The sequence below is a fragment of the Octopus bimaculoides genome, chromosome 10 (genome assembly GCF_046866305.1).
Source record: "Octopus bimaculoides isolate indiv1 chromosome 10, ASM4686630v1, whole genome shotgun sequence".
In the NCBI taxonomy this organism is placed as follows: Eukaryota; Metazoa; Mollusca; class Cephalopoda; order Octopoda; family Octopodidae; genus Octopus; species Octopus bimaculoides.
The window spans coordinates 85,717,060-85,736,419 of NC_142937.1; the positions used below are offsets into that span (position 1 = coordinate 85,717,060).

The 19,360-nt window shown below is 34.6% G+C and overlaps 1 protein-coding gene across 4 annotated transcripts in view; it reads left to right on the plus strand.

Moving 5' to 3' along the window:
• The window catches only part of LOC106871316 (E3 ubiquitin-protein ligase arih1l), a 47,853-nt gene that overhangs the window by 15,244 nt on the left and 13,249 nt on the right, over positions 1–19,360 (plus strand). For 2 of the 4 annotated variants that reach the window (XM_089358925.1, XM_089358926.1), the window contains exons 2-6: positions 5,433–5,500; positions 13,933–13,999; positions 14,227–14,307; positions 17,903–18,051; positions 18,997–19,063. In XM_089358925.1, coding sequence (XP_089215051.1) covers positions 5,433–5,500; positions 13,933–13,999; positions 14,227–14,307; positions 17,903–18,051; positions 18,997–19,063 — 432 coding nt within the window. Of the gene's footprint in view, positions 1–5,432; positions 5,501–13,932; positions 14,012–14,226; positions 14,308–17,902; positions 18,052–18,996; positions 19,064–19,360 lie in introns of all 4 variants that reach the window. The other 2 variants (XM_089358924.1, XM_089358923.1) reach the window with 1 other exon arrangement.

A 19,360-nucleotide genomic window follows, 5' to 3' on the forward strand; every position in this document is an offset into this window, starting at 1 on the left:
GCTGATCAACCCATTCTCTCTGCACCTACCTGTTCTCTCTCTCTTAATACTACTACTGTTTCACTCTACCAGATTCTGTAGTAAACATTTTATCCAATCCCTTGATCATTCTGAAATTTTCTCATTGCTCAAGTTGTTCCCTTCAAATACTAACTGACAGAAGTTCAAACTGAATTGTTGCATCTTTCCCAATCTACTTCACCCTCCACTCTAAGAAAATCCTTGCAAGGGTTCATGAATGCTGCCTTCTGCTTTAATCTAATAGAAAAATATTACAATACAATGTTGCTGCCTTTAAAAGGCTATTTAAATTTTATCCATTTTCAGCATAAAAGTGAGGGTGTGTGTGTGTCTGTGTGGATGGGGACTGTATTAACATTTGTTTTCCTCTCCCTATTTTTCCTTGTTAGTTATTTGCCTTACCTCAATGTTGCCAACACACTACCATATAAATGGCAAACCTCTTTATATAACTTTTTTTTTAAATTTAAAATGTCAATCTTATTAAAACTAGTTTGTGAGCTATATATTTATTTTTCTGTGGGGTAGGGGTACGTTGGTTGATGTGTTAAATAATCTGTTTAGAGATAGATACTAGTTAATTTTTTTACCCAGTCATTTGTAGTTAATATTCTTAAACTTATTTTACTTAAAAATTAAATGCTTTAAACTGTTCCTATTTATTACAAACTTTTAAATAACAGCAATCAAGATAGAAATATATCTAAGGCTGATGCAATTAACTTGTAGATAACTGTAGAAAACAACTGTTTGCCTGTTAAAAATGATTTATGTTGGGGATGTATTATTTTTTAATTCATTTGTATCACCCTATGTTAATTTGTCCATATTGTCTTACGTTAACCATGTTTGAAGCTAATTAGTTATTTGTAATGCAACTTAGAATGGATTTACTCATAACAAATTTGCTTGTATCTTCATTACCTTTTGACTGCCGTGGCCTCAGCAGTCTGCATACTTCACTATATTTCTTGAAAAATGGTTCATCATTTTTGATCTTCTCGTTTTGTCTCTTTGCATCAATCAAAACAAAAATGCATAACTGGCTATTTTTTTCTGTTTTTTTCTTTTTATTACAGTTAAAAGGAAGCTGATACTCTTTCCTAAATGCTCTTTGAATTCCTCCAAACATACTCAGAATTTCCTAGCTTATCCATTTGATTATATTCGTCCTGTTTGCTTGTGGGTTTCTCTGGTGGACAATATTACATTCTAAAACCTGCAGTTTGTGAAAGTCAGCTTCAGGAATTAAAATAGTTGACCTTTATAAGAGAACTGGGTTATGTATCAGCTTAAGAATTCTCTGCTAGAAAAAATAAGAGAAAGCAGTTGATTTCTTCACTCAAGAATATTTGCACTTTGCTTTGCCTATTGCGATACAGATATTGTCTACAGAATTTTAAATGGCACTCATTCTTTCTTGCTGCATGTAAAATGTTTCTATCTTCAGTTTAGCCCTCGTTTTGAAAAGAGTTCATTCTCACATAGTCTATAATTACATAAACTTATTTTGCATTTAAAATTTTAAGAAACTTGTATTGTCCAAAGTTTGGTCTATTGTCAGGATAACCCTTTCAAAATATTTCATTTCTTCTGTTCTGTCCTCCATTTAGAAATCATTTATGCATTAATGGATTGCTTGTAAACCTGTAAACCATTTGTAGTGATATGAAAGTGTGTAATAAAGAGTCAGAAATAAGTCAAAAAATAAGTTATTCTACTGTTCAAATTCTTCACGATTTTTCAAAATTGTTTTAACTATATGGGCAGTGTATTTTACTAGAAATATGGTCACTAAAGGGTTAAGTTTACTGAGAGAAGTTGTAACTTTAGTTTCATTATCAAAACCTCTTTTAGCAGACGACAAACATAGGTGACACAACTAAGTGAAATAGTGATATATATATATATATATATATATATATATATATATATATATATATATTTCATATACACTAAGTAATTATCAATAAGTTGGATTGTGAAATAAAATTATGGTCATGGTAACATAAGTGTTGATTTCTTCTTCCACCTGAAGATGTTTGATTTATCTATTTTATTCTGTCTATTCTAGTGTATGGCTAAATCATTTGAATATAAGTATCCTTCTTAGTTTCTTTTTACATCTGCATCTGTCACAAAATGCTGGTTTTGATCCTTTTCTCTCTTGGTAAGAGAAGTCCATTGTCGGTTTTAGCAGTGGAGTAGATTTGCACTGAATATTTCTTGCTAACAAAGTACTTGGCAATTACATAATGCTTCTGCTACAGCATCAACATTCTGTACCTCCCCGGGGTAACCATTTGCATTGAATTGGACAGTTGGGAGTTCAGACATAGTACAGCATCAGTATGAACCATCAATCCTTGTTTCTTTCTTTCATTATCATCATTATTATTTGTATGTCTGGATTTTTATATTTTTCCCCTGCTTGCATGGGCATGTGAAAAAACAGATGTTAGTATTTTGTAGTAGTATTTTAAATCATTTTTTCCCCTCTCTTGTTCATACTTTCATCTTGGGAGAAATATTCTATTTATACAATATTCCAATTTTATTTTCACACAAAAGTGTTTGACTTTCATAAATGTCACCTGATGTAAAGTTAAATTTTTATAACAACTTTCCTCAGCAAAAGGTCACATGTTTTAGTCTTATGAAACTAACATTATCTGACATTTCTCACACATGTATGCAATCATAAAGGAATATCATTTAAGCCTATAGTTTTAATTGATCCATCAATTGCATCTTGTTCTTTTTAATGTTCGATAAACATTTGTATCTTAAAAGAACAAGAAAGTACAAAAACTTAGTATATTGGGCATTCTTAATAAGTTATGGTTTCAAAGCAATGTCGATGTCCAGGGTGTTTGATTTGGTGTTTCTGACATTTTAGTAGAATGTCCTGTGTTCAGAAAAGCAACTCACTGGTAATGGAGAATTTTACTAAATTTTCTAAATAGCCAGGTGTGGTGTATATAAATATACAAATGTGAATTGACTGGCATGTGTTTAATAGTGACTAGATGAAAAGGTAAGGTAAAAGAAACCATATAGAATAGAACAAAGCTGACATAAAACTTAATTATTATTGGATGGTAGATTGACAGTAGCAGTTGGACTTGTGGTATTTACTTATGTACTTTCAAGGTCAAGTTTGTTCTGATCCTCTTGGGATCAGCTAAGTACAGGAAGTCGATATAATTGAATATACACTCCACTGAAATTTCGAGTTTTGTGCTTAAGTTAGAAATCGTCAACACATAGTGAATGGTAGAATCAGTAGAGGGCCCTGTAAAATGTTTTGCACTATCAAGTTAATGTCCCTTTACATTTTGACTTGTGATCCAGTCAGTTGACTTTGTCTTGTTGATAAATAAATACTAATCAAGTCCTAGGAATGAGTATTGCATCTATTGTGAAGCTGTGTCAATGTAAGAAATCATTTTCATTAAGGTGGCAAACTGGCAGAATCGTTAGTGTGTCAAACCAAATGCTTAGCAGCACTTCTTCCAGCTCTCAATGTCCTGAGTTCAAATACCATTAAGGTCGATTTTACCTCCAATATTTTGGGGGTTGATAAAGGATTGATCAAGTACTGGGGTTGATGTAACTAACTAACCTGTCCTTCACTAAAATTGCAGGCCTTGTGCCAAAATTAAAAAGAATTCTTAGCAAATCAGCTGAAATGCTTTACAGTATTTTTCTAAGCTCTCTTGGTTCAAACCCTGACGAGGTCAACTTTGCCTTTTGGAAATGATAATGTACCAGTCAAGTACTGGGGTTGATGGTATCAGCTAACCCTTCCTCTCGAAAGTTCTGGTCTTGTATCTGAATTAAGAACAAAATTTTAGCACAGTAATATTGCTGAAGACTAGATTTATTATTATTTTTTATTTTTTTTTATTTTTTTTTTTAGATGATGTTTCTGGCTATAATATCTGTTAATTCTTACTGGTGGCGAAATGGCAGAATCGTTAGTACGCCGGGTGAAATGCTTAGCGGTATTTCGTCTGCCTTCACGTTCTGAGTTCAAATTCTGCCGTAGTCGACTTTGCTTTCATCCTTTCGGGGTCGATAAATTAAGTACCAGTCGCATACTGGGGCCGATCTAATCGACTGTCCGCCTCCCCACAATTTTCGGGCCTTGTGCCTAGAGTAGATAAGAATATGTTAATTCAAGTTTTCATTTAACTGATGTTAGACTTTGTAAGAGGGAAAGAAAAAAATACTTCCTTGTGCCTGATTAAAGATGCATCAACCAATAAAGAGCTGGGGTTAATAAAGGAATCAAATCTATGTTGGGATTAGGGTTAGGATTAAATTGGAAACTGAAAATACTGCAGATTAAAATGTTAAAACTATTTAAATACTAATCAGTAATAACATTTTCTCTAAAACAATAGTTAAGTATTAACATAAACAGCTAATTATAAAGCCATCATTATGGGTTGGATAGGTTCACCATATATCATATTGTCTTATCACCTCTTATATGTATCTTAATATCAGGAGATCTAATTTCATTTCTTTGTCTTTCTATTTCTTTGGTATCTTCCCATCAACATATGACATCTTTTTATCTGGCACCCATTAACTTTCAATATCACATGTGTATAACAAGTGAGGTTGCCTCTTGTGACTGATGCCCTTAATGTCTAGCTACTCTCTTGTGCTTAACTTCTCATTCAAATTAACAGAGCACATTCAACATTTAATGTCGTATCTGCTGTATTATTCTCCATCCTCTTCTATTCAGTGTCCATCAACTCACTACCTTGCATTTAACTTTTATGCAAAGAGAATAGCCCACAGTTGCTTCTTTCCTCTTCTTCATTACTCTAGCTATTATACTTTAGTTACATCCTCTTCCTGTAGGAATTAGTTTAAATCCACTGTAACTACCTCTTTCCAATGCTTCTCATTTATTCTTGTAACAGTTGATCATGATACTGCCATAACAAACCATTTTAGCAGTTCATAAACTTCATTTTATAATTGTTCTTACTGTTAAATGCTTCTGATGCATCTAACACTTTGGAAGTCCTGATTCTCTGTCAGCCTGCTAGAAATCCTGTTGCATCTTTTGTGTATTCATTGTTAGAAAATATTTGGACAATTCCATGTCTAACTTAGCAAAGACCATTATTTAGTAGAGTGGCTTCTCATTTTGTGATTAAAAAATTTTTTTTTCAGCATATTACAAATTCACTGTATAAGGTACCACTTTGTTGCCATGTATTTGAAATTCACTTCCTGTATAATGTTGATCAAGAACCCTTTTAGAAGCAACATCTTGAAATTGTTTACTAAATTTATTTTTACCTTGTTCAGGTGAAAAAAAAATATATATATGAATAGAATTTTTTACAAAAGTTTTTGTCAAGCTTTTTCTTTTTACATTATAGATACCTGCAACAATAACAAGAATTCTTTTGAACCACTTTAATTGGGATAAAGAAAGATTAATGGAACGGTAATTATATATATATATATATATATACACACATCTTATGTCATTGTTTATTGTCACATTAACCACAGGAACATTGGCAATAATAAGCAGTCGTCATTCCTTCTTAATAATACCAAATATATTTCATCAATAATTGCCTTTTTCTTTAATATAACAGAGTATAGTAAATATGACTGTTGTATGTATAACACTGTCTCTCACTATTTTTATATTTCACTGCTTTTGTAACCCTCTGGAAGATTTTATAGAACTTAGAGTGGGGTATGGGTGGCATTTCTTGGACAATTCTTTATCTTCTCTCCAGTTGCCCATATGATGATTTGATCTCAGCAGTACAAACTAATGGAACACTTGTCAGTTATAGTCCACCGGTCCCATTGCACCTGTTAGTAAATTATATTATGTTGACCTAGCTTGGACAGGTCTGATACAGTTCTTTGTAACCTCATACATGTCCACAATACTACAGATGAGTAATACAAATGTATTGGTTGAGAAGTTATTTTAAACTCTTTCTCGTTCCTATCAGCCATATAGAACTGGACTAAAGTGAGAGATTTTCTAATTGGCTTCTTAACTATCACTCTATATACTGTCTTTTGCCCTGTAATTTTCACTGTGGACTTTTTTCAATAATATAAACTTTATGCTATAGCTTTCTGATGCTCCATGATTTTAATCTTGAGCAGTCGGCTTGTTTCCTTTTTGTAAGCTCTAGTAGCTAAGGTCTGTTTGCCAAAGAGATAGGACATTATCATAATAGGATACATATCTTCTGGTCAGTTTGGTTTTAATTCTACCTTAGCAACTGAATAATTTCTTTGCAACTCTCACATTCTTAGAATTTCTATAAAGCATACTCTACATTTGAAATAAGACTTAAATATTTCTTCCTCCTTATTAAGTGGTAATCACTGCCACCTGATTTATTCAACAATGTCAAAATTGAATTTAAAAAATTTAAGGAACCATTAATAAAAACTAAAACTGAGGTGGATTAAAAGAAACTCTAGAATGCCTGTTTGTGAATTTGTGCAAGCATATGTACTTTTATGGAAAGGTGAACAGGTTTAGTCAAGTTTTGTACCACACAGATTAGATTGGATGATTCTATTCTGTAGTAAGAATATACATCTTTTGCTTTTCTCATGCACTATACCTGCCTCGCTCTACCCCTACCCACTCTTGTAACTTACTCCACACCCCTTTTTTGTCCTTCTGTTTCATCATTGTTATTTTATTGTCAGTCACCTCATCGCTTCCCAGCTCCACTCAAACACTCCCACTCTTTCTTCTAAAACATGTTCTCAACCATTTTTACCTATGGATCCTTTTATTATTATTTTATTCTGATGAACTCCCTCCTCCCATAGCTATTCGATGTTTAAAAACTAGTTTTATAGAAACTTTTCAAAGTTTTTTTTTTTTTTTCCACACTAACTTGTATAGGTTGAACTATGGAAAATATTAGAGGAAGAAACCTAGCTGTTTCTTGCAATACATACCAATACATACATTTAAAGCAAAATTTTTTCAGGGGCCCTTAAAATATTGTGGATTCCCAATTTACAATTTTGTTGCATGGACCCCCCAGAAATCTTATATGGACTCTGGTTGAGAACCACTGCTCTAAAATACAAGTAGTCATACGGCTCTTCTACAGCAAGCAACTTGTTCTGCTCTAGCCCCTTCTCTCATGCTTTTACCCATTTTGTGTTTATTTCCCAGCATAAAAATACTCCCACAGGATCCAGTGTCTTGCAAACTGTATGACAACATCACTCATGCTGGTGGCACAAAAAAGCACCCAGCAAAAACTGTAAAGTTGTTGGTGTTAGGAAGGGCATTCAGCCATAGAAATCGTGCCAAAGCAGATACGGGAGCACGGTGCAGTATTTGAGCTCACTGGATTCTGTCACTCTAGCCTATGCCAGCATGGAACATTGACATTAAATGATGATTCTGAGCCGTACTCAAATGCGAGAGTGAAGAGTGGAGAGCATTGAGCAAAGCTTTGGTGGACACCTACCTATATACTGAATTCTCCTCTGATAGCAATTGAACATTAAGAGAGAGATACATGACATGTAGAGTTTTAAATGGTGTATTCTATTTCAAGAATATATGTCCTTCAGCATGGAAGCATTTTGCTTTGTTTCATTTTAAGTACTGGAATGTTATCTTCCCCCTTCTTTCATGGTTACTACTCAACTGCTTTGTTTTCTAGCTCCATTGTTGCTTGTCTTCAGCATGTCTCTCCAGTTCCTGTACATCATTCTTCTCTGTCTTGAGTCTGCATCATTTCATTTGTGATGTCTGATATTAGTTGTGTCTGACAGTATTGTATGTACTCTGGTTTATTTAACATGTAAAAGTTGGTGCCATGTTTTTAACAAATTTTGTATTGAAAATCTGACTACAAGGGCCTGAGAGCTTTTCAAATTGTTACTTGTCTACTATTATTAGTGGAGTTGAACACACAAAATGCCATGTTGGTTACAAGTATTAACAAAATAAATTGTGGACATGTTTATGGAATAGCCACGACATACTTATTGACTATTATGTATATTTAATATCAGTCATCAAAAATTAAGCAGAATTACGAAATTATTGAGAAACTTAAGATCAGTTTAAAATCTCTCAAAATTTGATTCTTAATCATTACTGATGCCAGAAAGATTCTGCTTCTCCTGTGTCAACATTTCTCCTACATCCTGTGATATTTCTGTAATATTTCTGTAACATCTTGGGTTTTTAACATAGGTCAAACAATACCTCCATTCAAGAGAACTTTTTCAATGATGGATTAAAAGACATTTTGGTAGCCTTCAATCTTCAAATCTAGCAGTTACATCACAGTCACTAATCCTCTGGTTGGTGGTGATCCAGTATAACAGTTTTTCCTACATCTCTGTATATAGAACCTGCTTCTCTCTGCATTCCTTTTTATTTAGCATTTCCAGTGAGACTTTTTTCCTGCTTTCTCTCATGACTTTCTCTGATACAGAAAATTTCTTCAGATGATCAAATTCTATAACTTTTATATTTAAAAGCTGTCAAAGTTAGATTCATTTGTCACCACTGATACCAGAAAGGTATGCTGCCTCTACATTTTGCCTGCATCTCAGTAGTTAACCATTATGACAGTGTTTGACGGGTTAAAATTTTACCTTTTTATACTTGTCTCTTCAATACTGTTGCCAGTGCCCCTGGACTGGCTCTTGTGCGGGGCCGTTGTAGGATTTTCAAGCGAGATCGTTGTTGGTTCCCCTGGACTGGCTCATGTGCGGGCGACACACAAAATCTTTTTTTTTTTTTTTTTTGTGCGGGTGGCACATGAAATGCACCATTTTGAGCGTGGCCGTTGCCAGTACCACCTGACTGGCCTTCGTGCAGGTGAGATGTAAAAGCACCCACTACACTCTCGGAGTGGTTGGCGTTAGGAAGGGCATCCAGCTGTAGAAACTCTGCCAAATCAGATTGGAGCCTGGTGTAGCCATCTGGTTTCACCAGTCCTCAGTCAAATCGTCCAACCCATGCTAGCATGGAAAGTGGACGTTAAACGACGACGACGATGACAGAGAATTCCTCATAAAACTTACTTTTTTTTTTCTCTCTCTCTCTTGACCTTCATTCCTTTGTGCTTCCTTATCTATCTACATTGGTTCCTTTCAGATTTTGCCATCACTCCCTCTCACCACTATTTCCGACCACTCCCTAACCATCCACTGATCATATGACATGTTTACAGACAGCCTGTCAACTGAACTTTGGTTTACTTTCCATACATTAAAAAAAAAAATCTAGTAATTTATTCAATATGGCATACACCTTGTATGCAATATGTGCTTGCATGATTCATCATCTATAGTAGTGGTTGATTGTAATAATGATGATATATCTTAGCCTTGTATTTTTATAGAAGCTGTGTACAAAAAAAATGTGATTTTTTTTTTTTTTTTTTTTTTCTTTTTTTTTGTCCACTTCTACTAGGATAATTGTCTTTGCAGTATACATTAGCCAGTATCTTTTCGGTGCCCAAGTTCTTTACCTACTCAGTCTTTTTTCCATTACAGCTTTACAGTTATTAAATGTGCATCATTTAGTCGGTCTTTTACTTAAGCATTTTCAAGGCAGTAAACTGAGAAATATGTTACACTATAATTCCACCTTTTGTTACCATTAGTTCTTCAGGTATTAGTTATATCACTATTTAACGAAGTTTGTTGTTTCGCAGTCAGTGGAACTGCCTCTGTGTAGTCACTCAATCTACTAGAAATAGCTACCAGAAGCCTCTCAAATCACACCTACTAGTGTTAAATACCTTGCTTAGCCCTTTCGATACCAACCTGAGATTGCTCCTGGTTCCATGATTCAAACTTCTTCTCTGAAGAGATCTAAATTAAAACCTTCCATCAAAATTTATTTATGTTCCAAACGCCATTTTAATAATCTAAGTTATTTTACTAAATTCATTATTTTCAAAATTAATATAAATAAGGAAGAGAGGACGTCATCTTTAGAATGGCGGCTTCACCTGAAATGTTTGCAACTGTGGACTTCACTGAAGGTGCTGAAGACTAAGTGCCAGGTTATGTATATAGTATACTCAAAAGTGGAAATGGTTCCTTGAAGGGCTTCCACACTGTGAGATTGAACCTGAAGCAATGTTGTTCCAAAGCAAATTTCTTCACCATACTGCCATACACTTGCTTCTAACTAGCACTGCTTTTTACTGTCTGTTACCTTAATTATATGAAATTTCACTTTGAATTTCCTCTCTTACAATTTCTTTCTTTCTTACTTTTACCCATCATTTGCCCCTCATTTCTTAGCATAAAACTGCCTTCTTGAGGTTTGTGGTTTTGCACACTGCATGATGGCCTCACTAGGGCTGGTGGGATGGAAAAACACCCACTATATACATGGGTTGGATGGCTTGACAGGAACTGGCAAGGCCAGGGGCTGCACCAGGTTCCACAGTCTTTTTTGGCTTAATTCCTATGACTGAATACCCTTCCTAATGCAATCCACTCCACAGAGTTTACTGGGTGCTTTTTATGTGGGACCTTGATTTTAAGATCTCAATTTTGTTTTGGTGGGCAGCTCTTCTCAAGTACAGAAATGTGCTACCTATCTCAATCCTCTGTCACTTCCTTCATAAGGTTCAGCATTTTGAGATCAGCCTTCAAATTTTTGTCCCATGTCTTCTTGGCTCTCCTTCTTCCCGCTAGTTTAAGTGATCGGCACTTCTTTATGCAACTGTCCTCATCTGTCCATATCACTTGGCCAAACCAGTGCAGTTTCCTCTCTTGCACACTGCATATGATTCCTCTTATGCCCAACTTCTCCCTCAATACACCAATTCTCTGTCACACATCCAGCGGCACATACCAGCTTTGTTCCTCTCCAGTCTTCGCATGTCCTCCACATTCAAGGCCCACGTCTCACTACCATGCAGCATTGCGTTGTCCTATATCTCCACCTCCTCTTCTTTGATATATAGATCACCTAGAGCCTCTCTAACCCAATGTTTAGTAGAAGAAACTTTGTTTCCACATTTTCCTCCTGCAGATTGTTTTGTAGCTCTTAAGCACTTCTATACTGGGTGGTACATTCTCCATCAGGATGAGATTTTAGTATTCACAACCATGTGTCCGTTTCATTTCTTGGTGAGTAAGAATTCTATCTGGGTTGTGTTCAGCTGAGTCATAAGGTAATCGAGCCGAGTTTTCATTCTTCATATCAGATCAGCCATAATATTGAAGTTGGTTACTCCCTATTGAGCTGATCTGCTTGTGTTTGTGAAAAAAAAAAAATGTGTTGCTGATATAAAATAGGTGAAGCACAAATTTGTTACTATTATATATTAACCTCATTTTATTAATGAAGCTTGAACCTGCTTAGTCTTTGTAGTCTTACATGAACACAGCTTTGCATCGCAAGCTGGCTACAGATTAATGAAAAAGTAAAGTTTTTTTTCTTCTTTTCTTTATTAACCTATTTCTGTACAAATTTCATTTTCTTTTATTATTAAAGAGGCAGGCTTTGAGCTGATATTAGAAATAATTATCAAAGGGAGGACAGCAGTCAAAAAATGTTCATCAGTATTGATCAGCAGTCTTTCTGCTTGGTTTATAAGGTTAAAAAAAAACTTTAAACATAAGGCTACATGTTTAAAAGTGGTTCAGTTAAAAATCCTGTTATTACAATATTAAATCTATTAAGAGTCGCATCCAGCTTTAAAACAATCTCTGACAATTTATAGAAGATTTGCAATGCCACTCATAATGTTGCTAATCATTTATAAGTCATCAAAAAGTATGTCTTTCCTTCTAAAACTGTATGGTAGATGTTCTCATATAATTGACAATTAATCTGCATTTCATCTTTTCAAAACACCAGGAAATACATTATTTGAAATTGTATATGTTGAGATATCATCCTCCTCCTCTTCCTTGTGTTGTCTGTCTTTTTCTCTGTTGGCATGTGTTGATAAAAAAAATGAGTCATTGAAAATAAAATCTGTGCCAAGCAAGTTTTCTTTTGAACAATTGCTGAACTTATATGGTTTGTATTTACTTTTCAATATCAATGTAATATAGACAGGCTAACAATCAGCTACCTATGTATTTTTTTATCAATGGTGGTCATTGTATTGCAAGCCATCAGTGTTGGTCTTCATATTTCAATGAAACCTTGACAGTTATATCATATATATCAAGTGGAAAAAAAAATCTTTTTAGTCCCTATTGGTAACATAAGATTTTACAAAATGTCTGTATTTTATGTAAATTACTGAGACCATTACTTATATAAAGTAGATGTGTACTTACATTCCCAAAGAAATGAATAAATTAAAGATAAAAATGGTTACAGTTTTTATAAAAAATCTTTTATGCAACAATTGATTTGAATGAAAATAAATTGGTATAAAATAAAAGGACATTTGAATGTATACAAATTGACTGTCAGTTCTAGTAACTTCAGAAAGTAACCATATAAGTATATAAATAAGCAGAACTAGAATTGAGTAGGCTGGAAGGTGGAGTTTAACTCTATTATGTTGAAGTAGTTTCTGATGAATTATGTTAGTGTTAGATCTAATAAGTTAAGGCTTAAGTTTTTCAAAGATAACATCAAACAAAATTAAAACTTGTTTAAACCTGTCAAATATTGATAATGCATATCTATTGTAGGTCTTCATTAGAAGATATGTCAAAGTCACACTCAGAAAATTAAACTTGAGTCTAATTTTCATTCAAGTTACTCTACCTTTGACAGCTTTTACATCTGAAATTTTCTGTTACTGTTTGATTTGAACTTGAAGTAAATGATGTCTGCTAATGGTGCTCATGTTTGGGAATCGGTATTTGCTTAGATTTGTTACAAGTTAGCAGATACGATTACATTGTTAAGCAGGTTATCTGCAGGGTTGATTACAGAGGCTGAAGCTGAAATTGTGTTGCTCTGGAGCAATATAAACAAGGGGAACAGTTTAAAACAGAACCAGAGCATTTGAGACTTTAAGGCCTATTAAAATGAGAATCTATAAAATGCTTTGAAAATGACTAATTACTAATTATTACTAATTACAAATAAGAGGCCTTGAGCCTCTTATTTGTAGAATATTTCAAGATAGTAATGCTTTTCTTGGACATTTTAATGGTACCATTATTGTAAACGCCATTTACTATATCTCTATTTTCTATGCTGGTATTGGTTGGACGAGTCTATGCAGCAGTTTGCTAATTCTTTTGTCATCTGTGAGGCTTGGCATTCTGAGATATGGCCTGACCAATTCCGTTAGTCATAATCGCATGTCTATACTAACCCAGCCATTTCCCCTTTTACATCAGCTGACCTCTTTAATGTCCAGCCAGTGCTCTGCCATTCATGCAAGTTTACATTGCATCTCCAATAAATTCATTTATCTCCAGCATTTACAGATCTGTATTCACTATCATGAAGCATCACACTTAAACTTCAGACAGCCTGTCTTTTTTTTTCTTCTTTTTTTACAGATAAACCCTTTATATCAGTTTCTAAACGAGCATTTAGAGTGGAATGAAATAACTTGGCTAAATATGAAATAAGCTATTGAAGAATTGAATACTTAAGGGTTAGCAGCTGTTGTACTAACAATGATATTGTAACCAGCCATTCCTATAGCCCTAACTAACTTTTCCATTCGCTACCTTGTAAACCTCATTTCCATCATCTGTCTGATGTAAATAGTTGCAAACAATTTCTTCTACAAATAGCCACAGTATTTTCAGACATGTGTTATATAGAACTATTGATTATATTAAATTGTAATCGTGGTTCAGAAACTTCCTCTACAATTTCTATTTCATTTTGTTTATATTTTTGGTGTCATTTCTAAAAATTTTTGACCCTTTTTTTTTTTTTTCTTTTTCCCCCACCAGGTATTACGATGGTGATCAGGACAGCCTCTTCTCCGAAGCTCATGTTATCAATCCTCACAGAAGGGAGGTGAGGCCTAGGGTAAAAAACAATTGTCTCTTTCAAAAATCTGCATGCTTTTGCCACTCTGGCCATGTTAATTCTAATAGATAGGCATTAATTTGCTTTATCTAGCTGCAGGTTTTAATTTTAAAATTCTATAACTATTATTCTTTTGAAATTATAATATATATTTATGCATTGTTTTTCTAATTTTCTTTAATCTTTTTTTTTTTTTTTTTTTTTTTCTTTCACAGAAAATTCCCAGGTCAACTTCATCTCAACCACCGTCAGGTGAAACGTTATGTGAAATTTGTTTGATATCCAAACCTACTCTTGTAAGTTAGAACAACTTCTTAATTGTATATCAATGCTTTATATTTAAACACTTCTCTACCTGCTGGTTTCACCTACGATATCAAAATAACGGAGAAATTGCATTTAGCATAGTTACGATGGTATGAAAGGACTGGGATAAGTTCGGGTATCTTTGCTTTTCTTGGTAACAAAATGTCGCTCTTGTGCAAAAGACAGTGTATATTAAAGCATGTGTAAGAAGTATGGTGCTATATGGTTGTGTAATGTTAACTTGCATGACAGATGCAGCACAAACAGAAACAGATTGGACATTAAGATCATTTTTGATGTGCACAACACAGACATTATATCTGGTGGTTATTTATTTCTTTATTTATTTTTATCAATTTCAGTTTAGACTGTGCTAGGATACTCACTGCCTTAAAAACAAACGAGATATCCTCCTTCAATGCTACACTCCCCTCAGTCGAGATCTAGTTTTGCAAGTTACTTGGTGACCTCACTGGTGCCAGTGCTACATAAAAAGCACCTAGTACATTCTGTAAAATGGTTGGCATTTGGAATGGCATCCAGCTGTAGAAACTATGCCAAAGCAGATATTGGAGATCATTGGAGCCTGGCACAGTCCTCTGGCTTGCTGTCACCTGTTGAACCATCAAACCTATGCCAGCAGGGAAAACACATTAAATGGTAGTGTTGTTGATGATGATGATGAAGTACATGCGATAGAAGTAGATAACGCTGTTGTGGTGGTGGGGGAATGTGTCATCTGCTGTTGGCAGTGGGGATTTGTGGTCAAGGCCTACTCTTAAAAAATCTTCTCACAAGCCTGAAGAGTAAATATGTATTGTCAGTATTACAAATAAGTATCATAGTATGAGATGGATTCCTGTTTAGTTGACCACATGATAAATTTCCAATTTTCAAAATGATACTCTTTTATTTACTCTTTTACTTATTTGTCATTTTGACTGTGGCCATGCTGGAGCACCACCTTTGAGTCGAACAAATCGACCCCAGGACTTATTCTTTGTAAGCCTAGTACTTATTCTATCGGTCTCTTTTGCCGAACCGCTAAGTTACGGGGACGTAAGCACACCAGCATCGGTTGTCAATCGATAGGGGGGGGGGCAAACACAGGCGCGCGCACACACACACACACACACACACACACACACACACACACACACACACACACACACACACACACACACACACACATACATATATACGACGGGCTTCTTTCAGTTTCCGTCTACCAAATCCACTCTCAAGGCTTTGGTCGGCCCGAGGCTATAGTAGAAGACACTTGCCCAAAGTGCCACGCAGTGGGACTGAACCCGGGACCATGTGGTTGGTAAGCAAGCTACTTACCACACAGCCACTCCTATGCCTGATATTGATTAATCTCTAATTTTCATAGATTGTCTCGTTTCATTTAACATCACATTCCCTGCACTTTATACACACCCTTCATCTGGGCCACCTTCAGTCATTAGACTATTTTTTCATTCGTTAGTTTGTAATTAGAACACATTTAATCAGTCTTCCTACACAGTATATGACTTATGTCATAATTTTTTTTTTTTTAAACTTCCTCATTTTAGAGGGAAAAGGATATAAATGAAATGAAGAAATTCTGCAAAAAAGGAATTGGTACATGAAGAATTTGCTACTAAAAGATGATAAATTCAATGGGATGTTTTTAACCTTATTAAATGTCATTCACTGTTTTCTATCTCCTCGAGGTTACAGCTTTTACTGATGTCTTCTGCAGGCATAATGGAATCATGTCTTAAAACATGGTAATTGAAAATGATTACTAAATAAAACTGTAATTGTTTTATCTGTCCATTTTTTTAATGGATTTATCAAATTGTTGTTTCAGAGTTTATAATTCCATGATTTAAAAAAAAAAAAAACTTTTGAAAGCACTAGTAATATACTAGGGTAAATTTAATTTACTTTACCCCTTTATTACATAGTATGACTAGTGCTATTGTGGTTTACTCTTCAACTTATATAATTTATGGTACCTAACTGAAAACTGGTTACTTTTCTTCTTGTGAAATAAATATCCAGGATATACAACTGTTGAAACCTATAGTGTTCTTAAAATGCACGCATCATCATCCAGTGTTTTCAATCCGGGTTTTGTCCCCATTAACGAGGGTAACCAGATCTACCTCAGTGCCCAATCCAACCTTTGGGCTGGCTGGTGCCCATTCTCCTTTACTATCCTGAGGCTTTTTTGGAGCTGGATTTTCCACAGGAAGCATGCCCTTGCTTACCCCCAACCTTAGTTTCTAGACATGAGTAGTCTCGAGACCAAGGCCTCTACCATGAGTTTTAAGAAATGTGGTGGGAAAACTAGCTCAGGAAGGCAGGGACGCTACTCCTTGAGACCCCTTTCGGAGCCCTCCCCCCTACCTAAAACTTTGCTATTTAGCATTTTAAAATTGTTCTTATTTAGCTACAGATTCTTCATTTATCAATTATATTTAATGTAGAATTCTGTCTTTGTCATTCTCAAAAACAAACCAATGTTCACTAGTCAGTCTTAGAAGTGATATTTAAGTAGGCCATAGGTTGGCAGTGTACTCAATCTACATGAGCTTTATAATAGAACGCTAACAAACATTTTCATATCCTGTTATTGGCATTGTATCATAACAAAGCTTGTTAGCTTGTCTTACTTTCTTCAGTCCACTATTTATTACTTCATGCTTTAGTGGTTTTGAAAACGGTATCCAGCTGTAAACATACATTGCTAACATTTACAACTTTACCACACACAGAAATATAAATATACATATATTCTGTTGTTTCAGTCATTAGATTGTGGCCATGCTGGAGCACTGCCTTAAAGGGTTTAAGGCGAAGAAATCGACCCCAGGACTTACTCTTTGTAAACCTAGTACTTATTCTATTGGTCTGTTTTGCCAAACTGCTAAGTTACAGGGACATAGACACATCATTGGTTGATAAGTGATCAAGGGCAAACACAGACGTGTGTGTGTGTGTACACGATGGTCTTCTTTCAATTTCCATCTACCAAATCCACTCACAAGACTGGTCTGCCTGAGGCTATAGTAGAAGACACTTGCCCAAGGTGCCACGCAGTGGGACTGAACCTGGAACTATGTGGTTGGGAAGCAAGCTTCTTACCATATATATATATATATATATATATATATATATAAATATACAAGCGCGCACACACACACACACACACACACACACACACACACACACACACACACACACACACACACACACAGAGAGACAGAGTATAGAATAAACTATAGAACTATAATGTAGAATTCAATCCATCTCATATATTGTGAATTCCATTACTATTTCTAAGTCTGTCCTCATCACATGCATATGCAATCACTAGCATTTCTAGTTTTGATAGTCTGTGTCAACATAGCTCTGAAACAAAAGGCTACTATTCCACACCACCATTCTGTGAATAAACATCTGATACTTTATATTTCAGAACTTTTATGTTTTATTTCTTTCCTGTCAATAATTTCTTTCTCTTTAAAGGATAAACATTAAAGATGCTTGTTATCCAAATGCCATTTGACCCTTCAAACAATTCTCTTGTAGGATATGACTGGTCTTGAGTGTGGTCATCGTTTCTGTAGTCAATGTTGGATGGAATATCTGACAACGAAAGTGATGGATGAAGGTATGGGACAGACAATCTCCTGTGCGGCTCATGGTTGTGATATTTTAGTGGATGATGCCACTGTGATGTGAGTATTGTGTTCTGAATTCTTTGTCTACAATTAGGACATTTTGTTTTAAGATTGACTTTTTTTTTTTTTTTTTCTACATCACTGGAATGGATAGGACAGATCTTCAATACATTATTTCTCTGTTGAATTCCATTCTGTATCATCTTGTCTTTGGCAGTTAGTGTATCTAATTCAGCTCCAGGCCTTCTTCAGCTATCTATAATGTTTGTATCCTCTTTCATCAACTTTTAGTGTCTCCTCTACCAGTATGTATCATTCCTATGCATTCCATGACCATATCACCCCACTCGACTTATTAAAGAGTTGTTAATGTCCTTGAATGATGAGCCATTTCATGCGCTCAGTCTTTCTCATGAACTACTCTTATACGTTCCCCCTTAGACAGGGGAACACTCAGTTCATCCATTGATAAAGAGTGTGGTGAAGGTCTCAGTGGACTAAATGCTTGTCTATACTTAGTTTTATCCTTCTTTGCTGGGAAGCAACATTCCCCTTTAACTCCTTTATATTGATGAGATAGGTATTAGTATTGTACAGAAATTATTTCTGTCCCTTAGAAAATGTTTTCCAGTGCTTAACCTATTACCTCAAATAATTCTATTAACTGGAATTTTTTTTATGAAACTTTGATTTATAGCATAAAACAGCCTTAGAAACATGCTGGAATGATCAAAATAACATTTTAAATAGAAATAAGCGAGATATTGGGTGAAAAATTAGCAAATCTCATTTGAATATCAGAGAAATATACCTAGTAGATATAGCAAAAAGGTTAGATATGTGTAAATATTGAGAGATAATTACGAAATTTGTAATTTTTAAGTGATCTCATATGAGATCACTGGTAGGTAATGGCTTAATCCAAAAGAATCAATGATTTAAATATTTACAATCATTTGAAGTCTGCAAATTCTGATCTTTTTTGTCTCTTTCCCATTTCAGGTCACTTGTGACTGATGCTAAAGTGAGATTAAAATATCAACAAATTATAACAAATAGCTTCGTTGAAGTGAGTATTATACTTTTTCTTGCTTAGCAACAATCTTTTGTCATGTAACTTTTAAAACACTTGTTTAAAATTTGTTTGATAACAGAAACAAATTGTTACATATGTTAGATTTTTTTTTTATAGATTAGTGATAGATTGGTTAATAGATTAATGTAATTTATTTCAGGAATATTGATTTTTTTGGTATAGTGCCAAACTTTGTATTTTATAGTAGCAAATATAAAAGCCTCCAAATATTGTAAAAGCCTGTTTCCGTTTTTTTGGTCAGTTTTACTTGTCTACAACAATTATATAATT